This window comes from Camelina sativa, chromosome 19 (assembly GCF_000633955.1).
Source record: "Camelina sativa cultivar DH55 chromosome 19, Cs, whole genome shotgun sequence".
In the NCBI taxonomy this organism is placed as follows: Eukaryota; Viridiplantae; Streptophyta; class Magnoliopsida; order Brassicales; family Brassicaceae; genus Camelina; species Camelina sativa.
The window spans coordinates 311810-328247 of NC_025703.1; the positions used below are offsets into that span (position 1 = coordinate 311810).

The 16438-nt window shown below is 37.7% G+C and overlaps 6 protein-coding genes across 7 annotated transcripts; 2 read left to right on the plus strand and 4 right to left on the minus strand.

Moving 5' to 3' along the window:
- On the plus strand, positions 544-2877 carry LOC104763763. The gene is made up of 8 exons (XM_010487136.2): positions 544-1367; positions 1448-1493; positions 1569-1661; positions 1748-1867; positions 1974-2072; positions 2264-2323; positions 2403-2497; positions 2593-2877. The coding sequence occupies exons 1-8, from the start codon at positions 544-546 to the stop codon at positions 2729-2731; spliced, it is 1476 nt and encodes a 491-aa protein (XP_010485438.1). The 3' UTR covers positions 2732-2877.
- Positions 3146-4529, minus strand: LOC104763764 (40S ribosomal protein S19-1). Its single transcript, XM_010487139.2, has 4 exons — positions 4353-4529; positions 3751-3841; positions 3484-3667; positions 3146-3394 (listed from the first exon to the last, which is right to left on the minus strand). Exons 1-4 carry the CDS (start codon positions 4434-4436, stop codon positions 3322-3324), a joined length of 432 nt encoding a protein of 143 aa, XP_010485441.1. The 5' UTR covers positions 4437-4529; the 3' UTR covers positions 3146-3321.
- Positions 4765-7800, plus strand: LOC104763765 (probable mitochondrial-processing peptidase subunit beta, mitochondrial). Of its 2 annotated transcripts, none has more exons than XM_010487141.1 (9): positions 4765-5538; positions 5769-5933; positions 6026-6163; positions 6254-6405; positions 6498-6606; positions 6698-6796; positions 6926-6991; positions 7176-7287; positions 7424-7800. In XM_010487141.1, the coding sequence occupies exons 1-9, from the start codon at positions 4867-4869 to the stop codon at positions 7516-7518; spliced, it is 1608 nt and encodes a 535-aa protein (XP_010485443.1). In that variant the 5' UTR covers positions 4765-4866; the 3' UTR covers positions 7519-7800. The 2 variants fall into 2 exon arrangements, with proteins under 2 accessions (XP_010485443.1, XP_010485442.1); XM_010487140.2 differs by having other exon boundaries at positions 4766-5538; positions 7176-7283; positions 7424-7788.
- LOC104763766 (UDP-glycosyltransferase 83A1-like) lies at positions 7604-9485 on the minus strand. Its single transcript, XM_010487142.2, has 3 exons — positions 8949-9485; positions 8434-8863; positions 7604-8332 (listed from the first exon to the last, which is right to left on the minus strand). Exons 1-3 carry the CDS (start codon positions 9451-9453, stop codon positions 7879-7881), a joined length of 1389 nt encoding a protein of 462 aa, XP_010485444.1. The 5' UTR covers positions 9454-9485; the 3' UTR covers positions 7604-7878.
- Positions 9749-11133, minus strand: LOC104763767 (F-box protein At2g05970-like). The gene has a single exon (XM_010487143.2). It carries the CDS (start codon positions 10967-10969, stop codon positions 9812-9814), a length of 1158 nt encoding a protein of 385 aa, XP_010485445.1. The 5' UTR covers positions 10970-11133; the 3' UTR covers positions 9749-9811.
- LOC109130729 (F-box protein At2g05970-like) lies at positions 13483-14840 on the minus strand. The gene has a single exon (XM_019240644.1). It carries the CDS (start codon positions 14766-14768, stop codon positions 13611-13613), a length of 1158 nt encoding a protein of 385 aa, XP_019096189.1. The 5' UTR covers positions 14769-14840; the 3' UTR covers positions 13483-13610.

Here is a 16438-nt window from a genome sequence, read left to right on the forward strand (position 1 = left end):
GCATTCGATTAATATAATATGTGAGGTGTTACATTAGTTTAGTTAAGTGAAAGGTGGATTCTGAAAAAGCAAACTTGAGATCAAAGATGCTTCAAAATCCAGCATCATTACTTTTTCTTTCTTTTTCCTTTGTTTCACCTATAAAGTGTTTCTCAAGCTACATACATGTACAACCCATAAAGTTAAATTGCATCATAAACTATGTTTGGTTGACAATAAAATAAACCGACGTAGTTTCATTTTATCGGTTTGGATTGGGCTTGGGCCAGAAACCCAATTGACAAATCATATTAGATTCTCGAGCATTAAAACCAAAAAAAAAAAAAACAAAAGTTTGAAATTAAGCAATTAATCCGTCGTGATTACGGTAATTCCAGTAAATGACTCACTTAAACCGTTACAAAGTCTCTCTCGAGTCTTCCTAACAAGTCGCAACGGTCAGATTTGGCACCCACCAATTCCCTCCTCCTCCTCCCCTGTCTCTCTCTTCTTCTTCCTTATTCTCTCACACTCTGAAGACAAAACCCTAATTTCTCATCTCCGATGGAGTCGACGAATCTGAAGAATGCTAAACACGATACTCCGGTGATGGATCCGATCACTTTCCAATCCAACAATTCTCAAGAAGACATTTCTAAATTCTCCGAGAATTCGAACCCTAACATCGTCGTCTCACACTCAACTCCACTCGCGAAATCGAGAAAATCTTATCAGAAGAATCCGAAATCGAAGCCTACTCCGGCGGTTTTCTCACCGCGGAATCGGATCAGAGAGAGGAGATTCGTGGTGGTTAAGAAGAAGAAGAAGAAGAAGAACTCTACGAAAGAGACGACGGATCCTTCGGTTTCTGTGGATTGTAAATGTGAAGCTAAAACCAATTCCAACTCGAAGAAATGTGTTTGTATCGCGTATGAGACTCTACGCGCTTCACAAGAAGAGTTCTTCAAATCTGAACCAGAGATTGGAGAATCCAGCCGTAACTTGGAAGACGGAGATGAAGAAATCGGAGTTGGAGATTCTGATGAAAACGGTGTTGCTTTGATGAAGAGGAGAAGAGAAAAGGTGCTTGAAGACGCGAGGATGAGTCTCCCTGAATATGGTAGAGTGATGCATCTTGTTAAAGCTTTTGAGAAGCTTACTTGCGTCCCATTTTCATATAAGAAGGAAGAAGACCAGAAGATTAAGAAACCTTTGAAATGGGAATTGCCTGGAATGATGAGTCAGCAGAAGCCTCCTAAGTGTCCAGAAACTGAGACTGATGAAGTCACTTGGAGTTCTTTGTTTTCTCCATCTGATTTGGTCTTAACAGCTACGAATCTTGGACTAGAACAGCCTCATGCCTCAGTTTCTTCATCATGGGACAATAGGTATACAGATAGAGATTTTATTGAAACTGTTGATCTTATGCATACTTAGTTTTAATTTGTCTGATTTGGTGTTTTTGCAGTGTTCCAAGTCTGAACTCAAATGGTGGCCGGAGGGGTAGAAAAAATGTAATGTGTTTAATTTGATGCAGCATATGATTTTCTTTGAATGGTTGATGTAGTTTGATAATCTATTTGTAACAGAGCTTGGAATCCTCTGCATCAGTGGGGAGTAGAGGATCGAAGAAGAAGCAGATCAAAGTCACCTCTTTGAAGCCATTCAAACTCAGAACTGAGGTATATACTTGGCAATACAACTTGAGAATAGCTTTTTCCGGACATGATAGTTATTGATTCGTGATTGTTGGTCTATGTCTACGCAGGAACGGGGACGAATGAAAGAAGAAGAGTTTGCAAAGAAGATACAAGAGATGAAACTGGAGGAGGAAAAAATGAGAATCCCTATAGCTCAAGGTCTTCCCTGGACAACTGATGAACCTGAGGTGAGTCCCTTTGCTCTTCATTTTTGGAATTGTAACGTAAACATAAGCAGATGAATCTGTACTCGAAAGGTTTGTTTAACACTGTAATGTTTCTCTCTGAGTTCAGAATTTGGTTAAGCCTCATGTGAAAGACATCACAATACCAGTAGACTTGAAGCTCCATTCAGACATTCGAGCAGTAGAACGAGCGGAATTTGATTACCAGGTAAAGTATTTTACACACATATCTTGTCCATAGTTGAGAGTTATGCATGTTTTCAGTTTCTCGTTATGGCCTGAACTCATCTACCACAAGCAGAGTCTTAAATTTTTATATATAAAAGCTGATCCTCAGTCATTTGCCTTCACCTTTGTTGATCTTGTATGATAAAATCCAGCATTAAATCATTGTATCAGGTTGGGGAGAAGATAAACCTAATAGAGCAATACAAAACAGATAGAGAACGGCAGCGAAAGGTATGCACATGAGAAGAAACTCCTTGTGCTTCTTATGTAATCAAATATGAAAGAATGATACACTTTTTGGTTTCTTTAGCTAGCACAAGAAGACGAGATACGAAGGTTGAGGAAAGAGTTGGTCCCTAAGGCACAACCAATGCCATACTTTGATAGGCCATTCGTTCCCAAAAGGTAAAGAAAAAGACATTCTTGAATTTTGCTTTCTTGATGGATGAAACATAGAAGTACCAGACAGATCTAACTGTTGTTGTGTTTCTTCTTTAAAGGTCGAACAAGCACCCGACTATACCCAGAGAATTCAAGTTTAATATACCGCAACACAAGAAGATAACATGGTGCAGTCTATCGTCTTGGAGCGACACTGGATCTTACATGAGCGACCTCTTCAAACAGCAAGACCTCTAAAAAAGCTTTTCATTCAATTTGCACATTTCTTCAATAAACTTGTTCCTTGTCCATATCACCTCTTTCGGAACAGAACCTTACTTTTTCCTTGAAGCAACCAAATTAGTTGCAACTTGCAAGATTAGGTTTCCTCGGTTCCATTTAGATATAATCATTGAAACTTTTATCTAAGACTCAACTATCCAAAAAAAAGAACCGTGTCTCACACACAAATTAAACTATGATCGATTCTTTTGTCTGCATTAGTTCTTCAGAAAACCACAATAACATAGCGGTTGATTTTGTTATGATTAGAATTTGCATAATGTTCAACATGGGTAAATCAATTAAAAGATACATATACACCAATAATTAATCGCACTTGCGCTCTGTTAGTTCATTTGGTTAAGATATCTCGGACGCAAAAACAACAAAAGGGAGGAAGACATAAATTTCGAAGTCCAAAGCCACCACCAAAATTTTTAAAATCTTTGAACATTAAGAGTGCAGTCTTCAGAAAGAGATGATAACAGTTCATAAAAGTAAAGATAAACACTAAAAGCACAATGGCCTGAAAAGTAGTAGAAGAACAAAAAAGAACATTAAGATCTTCAAGGTTCAACTGCAATACGGCCAGCAACCTGGTCCAAATCCCGTTGGCCACTGGAAGTGATTCTTCTTCCTCTGAAGAGAAGAACAAAAAGTGTTACTATTAGCATTATTCAAAGATCTCTAAAGAGTAAGATGTATAAAGGCAGAGATATTAATGTTACCCTTTGGTGTCGAGCTCAACAATGTTCATTGTCTCCAACTGCTGGAGGATGTGTCGGGCAATACCACCGCTGGCTTTGCAGAAATGTGGTGGACGACTACCGTTCCTCTTGCTGCCTCCATAGATTCTACGGAAAGCACCAACTCCAAGACCTCCCCTAAGGTAAACCTTCCTTGCCATAGATGCTGCATAACAAGAGTTTTCATCAGAAAAACTTTACATGCATTGAGAAATACAGAGACAAGAGGAGAGTAAAAAGAGAGGTTACCAGCTCTGATGTAGTACCAGTCTGGATCATATGGGGCAAGCTCCTTCAACTTTCCGGTCTTCACAATGTCAGTCCATTGGGGAAGCTCAATCTAAAACAAACAATAGACATTATGTCAATTCAAACAACTAAAGACGTCAATCAGTAGTTGCCCGTTTCATTCAATTCATCAGACCTTCTTAGAGAATTACGGTGTGGGTTCAAAGCATTTGTATCATACTAAACAGTTACTAACACTAACTTAGGTTACAATTATTGTTAGCAACAGATACAAATTTCAATAGATTCAACAGAAAAAAATAAGCTAACAAGACATCATATTGACCATACTGAGAAATATACCCACAAGCAACAAATCAAAATCAAAATTTGAGCTTTATTAACAATTTCACATTTCTCCGCAGTTTAAAATGACTTTTACGACAACACTAATAATAACAAAAACACACAAAAACGAGCAGATTACATAAATGTGAAGACTTGGGCTTATTCAAATTCAAGGAAAGATTTCTGATTTCAAAATTTAAGGAGACAAAAAAAGTAAAAGCGTAGATCATTTCTACTCAAAACACGAAAGAACTTGGAAGCACTCATCTACTAACCTTGCCAGATCGCTTGAGATGAGAAGCGTAAGCCTTAACGAAGTCATGGGGTGAGACATCTTTCACAGTTTTACCAGTCGCCATAGCTAAAACGAGAGATTAAGAAAGCGTGATCTTCGTCTGGGTTTCTCCCAACTCTCTCACTGTCTGTGTCTCTCCGCAAAGGCTAGGGTTTTCAATCTCCATTAACAAACTCTTTATATACGGCTCACTCTCTTTCAATTAGGGTTTTCTCGAATCCGGGTCTTAAACCCGGACCCCTTCTCATGGCCCAATCTTGTTCATAATAATGGGCCTAATACGGCCTTTTAAATTTAGTTGACTAGTATTTTCTATTGAAAACGACATCGTATTGGTAGTGTCTTAAAGTGTCGTCGTTTCATAATCGCATAACCACTGGCTATTACTTCGCATCTCGAGTCGTCTCTGCCATTTCTGGCTTTTTCAATCAAACCCTAGAGGAGAGCCAGAGAGAGAGAGAGAAGAGCAAAGAGAAGCGCCATCATCATCAGCAATGGCGATGAAGAATCTACTGTCCCTAGCTCGCCGATCTCAGAGACGGTTGTCTCTGAATCAAGTGACAAGATCCTCCTCATCGTTTTCAGCAATCGATTCGGCGCCGGCTTCCACATCTCCGGCGACTCCATCCCCGCCGCCGCCGCATCTTATGCCATACGATCACGCGGCTGAGATTATCAAAAGTAAGATCAAGAAGCTCGAGAATCCGGACAAGAGGTTTCTTAAATACGCATCGCCAATTCCGATCCTAGCTTCACACAATCACATCTTGTCAGCTCCGGAGACCCGTGTCACAACCTTGCCCAATGGTCTACGAGTCGCTACTGAGTCTAATCTCTCGGCGAAGACCGCAACCGTTGGAGTCTGGATCGACGCTGGATCTCGGTTCGAGTCTGATCAGACCAACGGAACAGCTCATTTTCTGGAGCATATGATATTCAAAGGCACGTCGAGGCGTACTGTGAGGGCGTTGGAGGAAGAGATCGAAGATATTGGTGGTCATTTGAACGCGTATACATCGAGGGAACAGACCACGTACTATGCCAAGGTGTTGGATTCGAATGTCAACCAGGCTTTGGATGTCTTGGCTGATATCTTACAGAACTCCAAGTTCGAGGAAGGTAGAATCAACCGGGAACGAGATGTCATCCTCAGAGAAATGCAAGAGGTTTGCTTTTTATTTATCTGTCTACTTAAAAATTCGAACTTTTTTGTTTTGTTTTCGATTTATCTTTGCATTGGCTTATATCTTGTGCTGTATAAGCAGATTTGATTGTGTGTTATCTGTGTTTTTAGATCAATACCGTAAGTTTCTGTTTCTCGTGTGCCTAAAAATGAAAACTTTAAAAATAGAATACACTCTAAAGTGTAGTTTTTTGGTAATTTGTGTGGCCGTAGGTGGAGGGACAAACAGATGAAGTGGTTCTTGACCATTTACATGCTACTGCATTCCAATATACACCCCTTGGAAGAACTATTTTGGGGCCTGCTCAGAACGTCAAGTCGATCACCAGAGAGGACCTACAGAATTACATTAAGACTCACTACACAGCTTCCAGAATGGTATTAATTTTGTTTACCTCTTTATTATTTCCTACAATCGGTTATTGATTTTGTTAAGATTCTTATGTTTGCTCATCCAAAACATATGTCAGGTGATTGCTGCTGCAGGAGCTGTTAATCATGAGGAAGTTGTTGAGCAAGTGAAGAAGCTATTTACCAAGTTGTCATCTGATCCAACATCTACTTCTCAACTGGTTGCCAACGAACCTGCTAGTTTTACTGGTTCTGAGGTAAAGACACAACCTATATGATTGCTACTTCTCTTTAAGCAGTATTCTTTCTCTCTTTCTTAAATCTCTAACCCTTGAAATTCTTTGCAGGTCCGAATGATTGATGACGACCTACCCCTTGCACAATTTGCTGTGGCCTTTGAGGGAGCATCTTGGACAGATCCAGATTCCGTTGCTCTTATGGTTATGCAAACTATGTTGGGTTCTTGGAACAAAAATGTTGGTGGTGGAAAACACGTGGGGTGAGTTTGCTCTCTGGCTATTATTTCTAGCCATGAGTTCAAAGAATAGCTTTTTTGCAATGTGTTGATGAACATTGTATTTCTATGTGCAGTTCTGACCTGACCCAGAGGGTTGCCATTAATGAAATAGCAGAAAGCATAATGGCATTTAACACCAACTACAAAGATACTGGACTGTTCGGCGTTTATGCAGTTGCCAAGGTCAACCGAGAGTTCCATAGCTCGCTTAGCTGTTATCTCTTTGTTGAATTTCTCGATATAAGCATATTTATATTGTAAGCTACCTTTTTAGGCCGATTGCTTAGATGATCTATCATATGCCATCATGTATGAGGTAACCAAGCTGGCCTACCGAGTTTCAGACGCTGATGTGACACGTGCACGGAATCAGGTTAGCACCCAACTAATATTGTCTCTGTTTCCCGAGATTTAGCTTTAGCTAGTTACATGTGTAAATCAGTTGTGTTCATTTATTTTTGATTTTTTTTTTAATGCCAACGGATTTTAAATTTCTCTGCAGCTGAAATCATCATTGTTACTTCACATGGATGGAACTAGCCCAATTGCTGAAGATATTGGTCGTCAGGTATGCCTTGAATCATATAAGCAACTTGATAGAACCTTGTAAATTTATAACTGAATTGGTCAAAGATTAATGAAGTCTATACTTTGCTTGGTCAAAGATAACAAACAAACCTTAGCATCCCATTATGTTCCGCTCTACAACACCATTATCTTCTAAAACGCATCAATTCTTGTGATATGTGCAGCTGCTGACCTATGGGCGTAGAATCCCAATCGCTGAACTCTTTGCTAGGATTGATGCTGTTGATGCCAGCACGGTAAAACGTGTTGCCAACAAATATATGTATGACAAGGTAAGTCATATCTCTCTCTTCCTCTCTATCCTCCAGGCTTCTTTAAATGCAAGAAAAAAAAAGAGATATGAGTTTAGACTGCTAAACAAGATTACAACACCCAAGAGTGATTAAGTGAATGCTTATGTGATTATGTGCAGGACATTGCGATCTCAGCCATCGGTCCAATCCAAGATTTGCCAGACTACAACAAGTTCAGACGCAGAACCTACTGGAACCGTTATTAAGGCTCTGAAACAACGGTCAGAGAACCGCAAGGTTCGCCCACGGGGAGATTCCGTAGGCGGAGAGAGCAGAACAAGGTGATGATGGATTCATTATTTTTGAGTTTTTTCTTACTGTATCTTTCATAATTTCACATCATCGCTGGTAAAATAAATGTACCAATTTACTCTTTATCCTCTACTGGAAAATGTTAGAGATCCTCTGTTTTGATTTTTTGTTCTCTTCATAATTTTCCCATACACACACTAATAAGTTTGTTGGATGTTTGGTTTGAAAGCTTGAATTGGATACATTTAATTTCTTTTGCATTTTATCGTTCTTTAGAAACATTGTAATAATATGCATGCATTGCGAATCTATTGAAACTTTATCAATTCACTTGTGATTTGATCCAGCTGACAAATTTATGAAGATTCTCATAAGAAACTCCATCTTTTGCAACCCCTCTCATCATGATCTCTTTAACCTTCATGGCTCGTTGTTTATACACTCCACCGTCTCTCATGATCTCATCGATATTCTTCTTCACCTCTAACCTCGGAACCACTCCTTGTTCATCTCTTTCAAATCCTAATCCAATCTTCCATACATCGCATATATATGCTTTGTTGATAAATTGGTCTGCAAAATAAGGGATGCATAAGAATGGTATGCCATTTTGGGCTCCTTCCAAAGTTGAATTCCATCCACAATGGCTCACGAAACATCCAATGGCTCCACAAGAAAGTACCTCCCGTTGTGGTGCCCATCTCACCACTTTGACCTGATCCGAGCCGACTTTGATTGGTGGTTGATAACCGGAGCCGGTGACCCACAAGACCGGCCTATTGAATCAATATAATTACTGAATATTAGTTAATAATCAGACAGAGTAAAGCGAGTGGAGTAAACCAGAACCGTCACCCGGTTATGTTCAAATTTTTACCTCTTGGTAAGCTCCAGACCAATTGCTAGCTCTTCTAACTGAGCGTTGCTGATAACCCCAAAACTCCCAAAGGCAACATATATAACCGAACCGGGAATCTGCCGGTCCAACCATTCTAGACAATCCCGGTCCTGAGGTAAAAAGCTTCCTAGTGACGTGGAAATGGAATCCTCTTCAAGACTATGAACCCAACCAATGGGACCAACTGGTAATATTTGTGGGCACAATCCAAAGGCTGCTGTTTCGAGTTCATACACGGAGTTACACAACAACCAATCCGTTGACTCAACTGACTCATTGTTTTGAAGCATAAGTTGGAATATGTTCCTTTGAGATTCTTTGTTCTTCAGACAAAACCACACAAACTTGTCTGTTTCCATCATCGGCATCCCAGGAGATAGTTGAATTGTCTTGTTTACACTCGGAGTCCCTGCATATACGATATAGAAACAATAGCTATAACTATAAGGCATCTTAGTAATTCTAAAACATCAAATATGGTTTATTATTCTTACCATCAGAATCTATGAGACCATCATCGATGAGTTTCTTAATACTAAATCCAAGAACCATAGACGCAGCTGCGGCGGGACAAAAAGCAGCACGTCTGATCCCAAACTTAACCGCAACTTCGATTGCCCATCCCAAGCTCTGATCGGCTACAACACAGCTTATGATCGTACCAGTACCACCGCTACTGTCCGCGATCATCCTCCCGATCAGTTCCTCTACTTTGGTAGGCATAAAATGCAAAACCGATTCAGACAACTTCCCTGGAATGTTCCTCTCTTCTGGTGAATCTTCTAAACCGTCAGGGATGGAAACAAGATTGATCCCATTCCCAACATAATCATCAGGGGATGATTTCGGTAAGGAACTGATGATGCGATTGTGGTTAAACTCGGTGTTTACGAATGTAATTTGGATTCCTTGTTTCGCAAGGTAACGTGAGAAACTCATTAGAGGAAGAACATGGCCTTGTGCTGGGTAAGGTATGACCACAACATGTGGCCTTACCATATTTTTTTTTTGTTTTGAGTTATAATCCAAAGGTTTTGATTCATTTAAAGGGAAATAATTTAGAGTAAGACAGGATGAATCGACAGCGAATTATATAATTGATCTTTCTTTTTGTCGTTTTTCTTTGGGAATCAAGACTAATTTGATCCCAAAGTTTGACTTGTGTATCATAAGAGAGCAAATGAGCTTACGTTATTGTAAAATATAAAATTATGATAACCAGAATACAAAACTCTTAAACAAAAAGAGGAGAAAACACATCTTTGGAAGTAACAATTGTTAGTGTAGACTCAAAAATCAGATATCTTCTTCTTCTTCTTCTTCATGAGCAATCTACGCTAACAATTGTAAAACCAAACTAAAACCCGGGGAGAAACCATCGAGCATCAGAGAATTGTATGGAGGAGAAAACACACTGAGGCAAAGGTTCAATCTCTTGGGTTGCCAGATCAAATACAAATATATGGTCTGGATTCTTTCTGCCATAATCGAGCCCACTGAAGTAGATTGAGTTTCTCTTGAACCCTGGCACGTCTTTGGCGAGAACAGTAATGCCCATGTCTAAGATCACCGCCTCATCTCCCAGGGAATCAATTACTTGCCAACAAAGGTTTATAGGGTTCATCTTGCTGACAGAGAAGAGCCATCTTTTGCACTTTTGCATTACAATAGTTACCTTATAAACTTCACCAGATACTGTACTCACTGCAATGTATAGTCCGCCGTCAAGAAGCTCTCTCACGAACAACTCCTCTTCTCTCAGATACTTCTCTTCGTCTATCCATCTATCAGTGATAAAATCCCAAATGGCAAAATGAGCTGGAGGAAAAAATTCAGACTCTTCTAATGGTTCATCTCCAGATAAATACCAGATCCTGATAGTGTAACCGTGAAAGTAGAGCGTCTGATTCTTGTGTTCGTAAACCAGTTGTTTTCCATCTTCCCAGTGAGTATAAGCAATCCGTCGCCACGTATTGTTCCCTTTCTTGGTAAGGAGCAGTTCCTCAACCACATGCCACACAACTACGTAATCTTTGCTTCTATCGTCAATCCAAAGACAAGCTATGCTTTCCCTCTCATATTTTGGTAGTGCAGGTGGGACGAAATAGTCTGAAGTAACTGGTAAAACTATATTCTCACCGGTTAACGGATTCAGAATGTTGAGATTCGAACGAGTGTCCTTCATCAGAAGCCAGCTTCCATAAGTAGCCAGACAACAACTCCGCACAAAGTCAACACCGAGATCTCTCGTTCTGTAAACTCTGTCTCTATCGTCAGGAACAAACAACACGCAACTACTGTTGTTGTTGTTGTTGATGATGTCGTCGCGAGGGAAGAGAATCAACCATGGAATCTGATTTCGTTTAGGTACGCAGCCTCTCGAAACAGAGTGCCACGACGAACAAACATATTTAGCTCGATTAAAATCTGTGAAACTCAGACGTTCCAAGACACATCGCAGCAGGTCCGGACAAAGCTCTGACCACTTGAATGTCCGGTCCTTGCTTTGGCCCATTTGAAGTCTTCTCCCCAAAGTAAAAAAAAAATATCAATACTCTGCTGTTACCAAAGAGACTCAGAACAAAATCACCAATTTTGAGAAATTCATGGGACTTCTCTTTTTTATACTAGCTTGTTACACCTGTCTATGGGTTTTGTATATTATCAAGGAAACTGGAGATCTACCAATATCAACTAGAAGGATTTAGAAGATATATATTAAGAATATATATTAAGAATATTTACATATATCTCTTATGTATTATTAAGAATAGGAAACTTAGCCTTATCATATATTTACCATTATGTATAAATACTCATCTTGTGTTAATGAATAAACCAAGCCTTTCTAAATTATATCATATATCTAAGGTTATTTATTATCTGTTGTTAAAAAAAAAAAAGGTTATTTATTATCTTAATTATTATTGCCAAATCATTATGATTTTCTTTTTTCTGTTCAGTTTTGTTGACATAAACAAGAAAAATCAAATATAAGACAATGAAATTAAGAAAGAATATAGACTTTAACCCAAAACAACAAAATGAAAATAATAAAAGAATACATCTTACATTAAATAGAAAACTTTAATACTGGTGACTAGGCTACACAATATTATCTTAACTAGATTAGGACCGTGCTAGAGCACGGGTTGAAATTCTTTTTATTTATATTATAATTTTAGAATAAAATATAATTTATATGATTGTTTTTAAATGTTTTTTTGATAAAATACTATGCAATAAAATTATATGCTAAATATGATGACTTTGAAAAAAAAACACCTATTTTGTAAATTTAATATGAGAATATTGTTAATTTTGTAATTTTATGAATGAGAAATGGTTATGTGTTTGTTGTTTGTTTTTATTTTAATTTTTGAACATGTTTGGTGAAAATTTTTAAAATGACTCTTGCTTAGGTAAGATTTTATTTTTAACTGCATGTTAAGATATCGGAAATCACGATTAAGTATTGTGATAAATTGCCAAGATTTTCTTATTTTTTAACACCTAACAGTATATTTTTATGCCTAATAGTATATATTTTGTAACAATATATAGAATACTAATGATTTTATTTTGGAAATTGTATAAATCATTGGAATATTCTCTTTTGGAATATTCTCTTTAAGAGGATTCTTTGAGATATTTTTAAGTGTATCATATATCTCACGGATTGACCAATTAATCTATAATTTTTTTTGTAACCAACTTATATTTAATGTATAACCTATTTTTTAACCAAGTTATAAAAATTATATAGTTTACCCAAAAAAGTTGTGTACTTCCGTTTTATTATATAAGAGATTAATTATTAAATAATAGAAATGCTATTAAAAATAAGAAAATATGAGAAAAATAAATAAAGATAAAGATAAAGATAAAATGTTTTAAAGAAACAATATTGTTACATAAATTTTTTTTAACGTCTGAGACTCCATTAAAAAAGCTCTCTCTTGACTTGCATTTTTTTGCAAGCCATTAGAAGTGGCTTGCCTCTCAAGAAACACTTCACAAGGAACACGTCACTGGTACAACTGAATCAACGTCACCACTGAAAACCCAAACTCTAATCCCGCCAGCAATCATTTCCCGGTATATAGGAAGAACTGACGAATCTGTATCGTTCCAATTCCGGTTTAGCACCTCACTACCACAAAAGACCAATTCTAGTTAAAGTCAAGCTATACAACAAAAATAATTAACATGATCTTCTCAAGTTTTGATATAAACCTGCAAGCTGTCCATTTGTACGGGATCTTAGTAGTGTTGGCATGAAGAGCTTTCTGAACGTCAGGCCGGTTATAATAAATCTCTGCATATCTCTCGGTACACGGATCATACCCTGAAATTTTCCTCAATACCTACTCACAATAACCGGAAACCGATCCCAAACTTAACCGCAACTTCGATTGCCCATCCCAAGCTCTGATCCGCTACAACACAGCTTATGATCGTACCACCGCTACTGTCCTTGATCACTCTCTCGATCAGTTCCTCTACTTTGTTAGGCATAAAATGCAAAACCGATTCAGACAACTTCCCTGGAATGTTCCTCTCTTCCGGTGAATCTTCTAAACCGTCAGGGATTGAAACAAGATTGATCCCATTCCCAACAAAATCATCATGGGATGATTTTGATAAGGAATTGATGATGCGATTGTGGTTAAACTCATTAGAGGAAGAACATGGCCTTGTGCTGGGTAAGGTATGACCACAACACGTGGCCTTACCATTTTTTTTTTTTTGTGAGTTATAATCCAAAGGTTTTGATTCATTTATAGGGAAATATTTTAGAGTAAGACAGGATGAATCGACAGCGAGTTATATAATTGATCTTTCCCTTCGTCGTTTTTCTTTGGGAATCAAGACTAATTTGATCCCAAAGTTTGACTTGTGTTTGTGTTTCATAAGAGAGCAAATGAGCTTACGTTATTGTAAATTTTTTTAAAAAAAAGAAGGAAAATTATTTTTGGTTTGTTTCATTTTTTTTACTTTTTTCTTTTTTTAAATATTGGACCACAACTGACCGGCCGTTAGTCAAATTCCTACATTCGTTTGTTTCATTTCCTTCCAAAAAAGGTAAGAATTGTTAGTGTAGATTGTAAATATCTTCTTCATGAGCAATCTACACTAACAACTGTAAAACCAAACTAAAACCCGGGAAGAAACCATCGAGCACCAGAGAATTGTAAGGAGGAGAAAACACACTGAGGCAAAGGTTCAATCTCTTGGGTTGTGAGATCAAAGACAAATATATGGTCTGGATTTTTTCTGTCATAATCAAGCCCACTGAAGTAGATTGAGTTTCTCTTGAACCCTGGCACGTCTTTGGCGAGAACAGTAATACCCATGTCTAAGATCAACGCCTCATCTCCCAGGGAATCAATTACTTCCCAACGAAGTTTTATAGGGTTCATCTTGCTGAGGCAGAAGAGCCATCTTTTGCACTTTTGCACTACAATAGCTATCTTATAAACTTCACCAGATACTGTACTCACTGCAATGTATAGTCCGCTGTCAAGATACTCTCTCACGAACAACTCCTCTTCTCTCAGATACTTGTCTTCGTCTATCCATCTATCAGGGAGAAATTCCCAAGAGGCAATATTAGCTGGAGGAAAAAATTCAGACTCTTCTAGTGGTTCATCTCCAGATAAATACCAGATCCTGATAGTGTAACCGTGAAAGTAGAGCGTCTGATTCTTGTGTTCGTAAACCAGTTGTGTTCCATATCCCCAGCGAGTATAAGCAATCCGTCGCCACGTATTGTTCCCTTTCTTGGTAAGGAGCAGTTCCTCAACCACCTGCCACACAACTACGTAATCTTTGCTTCTTTCGTCAATCCAAAGACAAGCTATGCTTTCCCTCTCATTATTTGGTGGTGCAGGTGGGACGAAATAGTCTGAAGTAACTGGTAAAACTATATTCTCACCGGTTAACGGATTCAGAATGTTGAGATTCGAACGAGTGTCCTTCATCAGAAGCCAGCTTCCATAAGTAGCCAGACAACAACTCCGCACAAAGTCAACACCGAGATCTCTCGTTCTGTAAACTCTGTCTCTATCGTCAGGAACATACAACACGCAACTACTGTTGTTGTCGTTGATGATGATGTCGTCGCGAGGGAATAGGATCAACCATGGAATCTGATTTCGTTTAGGTACGCAGCCTCTCGAAACAGAGTGCCACGACGAACAAACATATTTAGCTCGATTAAAATCTGTGAAACTCAGACGTTCCAAGACACATCGCAGCAGGTCCGGACAAAGCTCTGACCACTTGAATGTCCGGTCCTCGCTTTGGCCCATTTGAAGTCTTCTCCCCAAAGTAAAAAAAAAATCAGCAATTTTGAGAAATACTCTGTTGTTACCAAAGAGACTCAGAACAAAATCACCAATTTTGAGAAATTCATGGGACTTCTCTTTTTTATAGAGCCAAAGGCCCAAAGCCAACACTACTAGCTTGTTACACCTGTCTATGGGTTTTGTATATCTAAGGTTATTTATTATCTTAATTATTATTGCCAAATCATTGTGATTCTCTTTTTACTGTTCAGTTTTGTTGATATAAACAAGAAAAATCAAATACTATAAGACAATGAAATTAAAAAAGAATATAGACTTTAACCCCAAACAACAAAAATGAAAATAATAAAAAGAATGCATCTTACATTAAATAGAAAACTTTAATACTGGCTACACAATATTATTTTAATTAATTATTAAATAATGGAATTGCTGTTAAAAATAAGAAAATATGAGAAAAATAATTAAAGATAAAAGTTAAAGATAAAAAAATTTAAAGAAACAATATTGTTACATAAAAAAAAAGCTCTTTTTTTTTAACTCTAAGACTTCATTAAAAAAGCTCTCTCTTGACTTGCATTTTTTTGCAAGCTTTTGGAAGTGGTTTGCCTCTCAAGAAACACTTCACAAGCAACATGTGGCTTGAGCAATGGCACCTCGTGACCTGCCGCCCCTCTCACCGTCACGAACGTTAGCCCTTCGTATCGTACATTTCCGTCCATCCGCAGACCTAAATCCAAAATTTCGGTTCAAATCGATTTCTTGATTAAACCGGAGATTACCAAACAAGGTTTTAGAGCTACACTACACATTCCTGTTTCTTGATATACCAAGGATTCCATGTTTCGTAAGGTAACATGAGAAACCCAATAGAGGAAGTACATGGCCTTGTGCTGGGTAAGGTATGACCACAACATGTGGTCTTCCCATATTTTTTTTTTTCATGAGTTATCATCCAAATCAAAGGTTTTGATTTATTTACAGAAAAATTTATCAGATTAGGACAGGATGAATGGACAACGAATTCTAATTGATTTGTGTTAGACTAATTTGATCCGAAGTTTGACTTGTGTATCATAAGAAAGCAAATGAACTTAACAATATTTTATTGTTGTTGTAAATAAAATAAAATAACAATGAAAAACCAATGGAAATGACTCATTTTATTCATTAGCTTAATTACGGTTAGAGTTACTAGTTATGTTCATTAATTACTTTTTTTCTATAACCTCAATCTTTTTGCTTAAGAAAATTTCTCCATTAGGAAAATACCAAAAAAAAAAAAAAATTGAAAATAAATAAGCATGTCTCTCTCAGTAGTCCATACTTGTGGTTTTCATTTTTGGGTAAGCCATGAGGAGGACGTTAAATGAAATGACTCATGGGCTTTTACGACGTTTGATTACTTTATTACAAGGCTGATTAACAATCTCTCCAAGTTATCCAAATTTTCAATAAAAAAATGAAAGCACAATGTAATTCTTACTCGGTTTCAGTTAGATATTGCAAAAGAGCGCGCATGCAATTCACTTATACAACACGTAAACGTTTTTAGACTCTTAATTTTAAACTAAAGCATGGCCAAAACTTTTAAAATGTACCTACGTTTATACTCTCATTTGTTGGTGTAGGCATAATGAGGTCGTCAATGTGAGGAAGAACTTGTATATAAA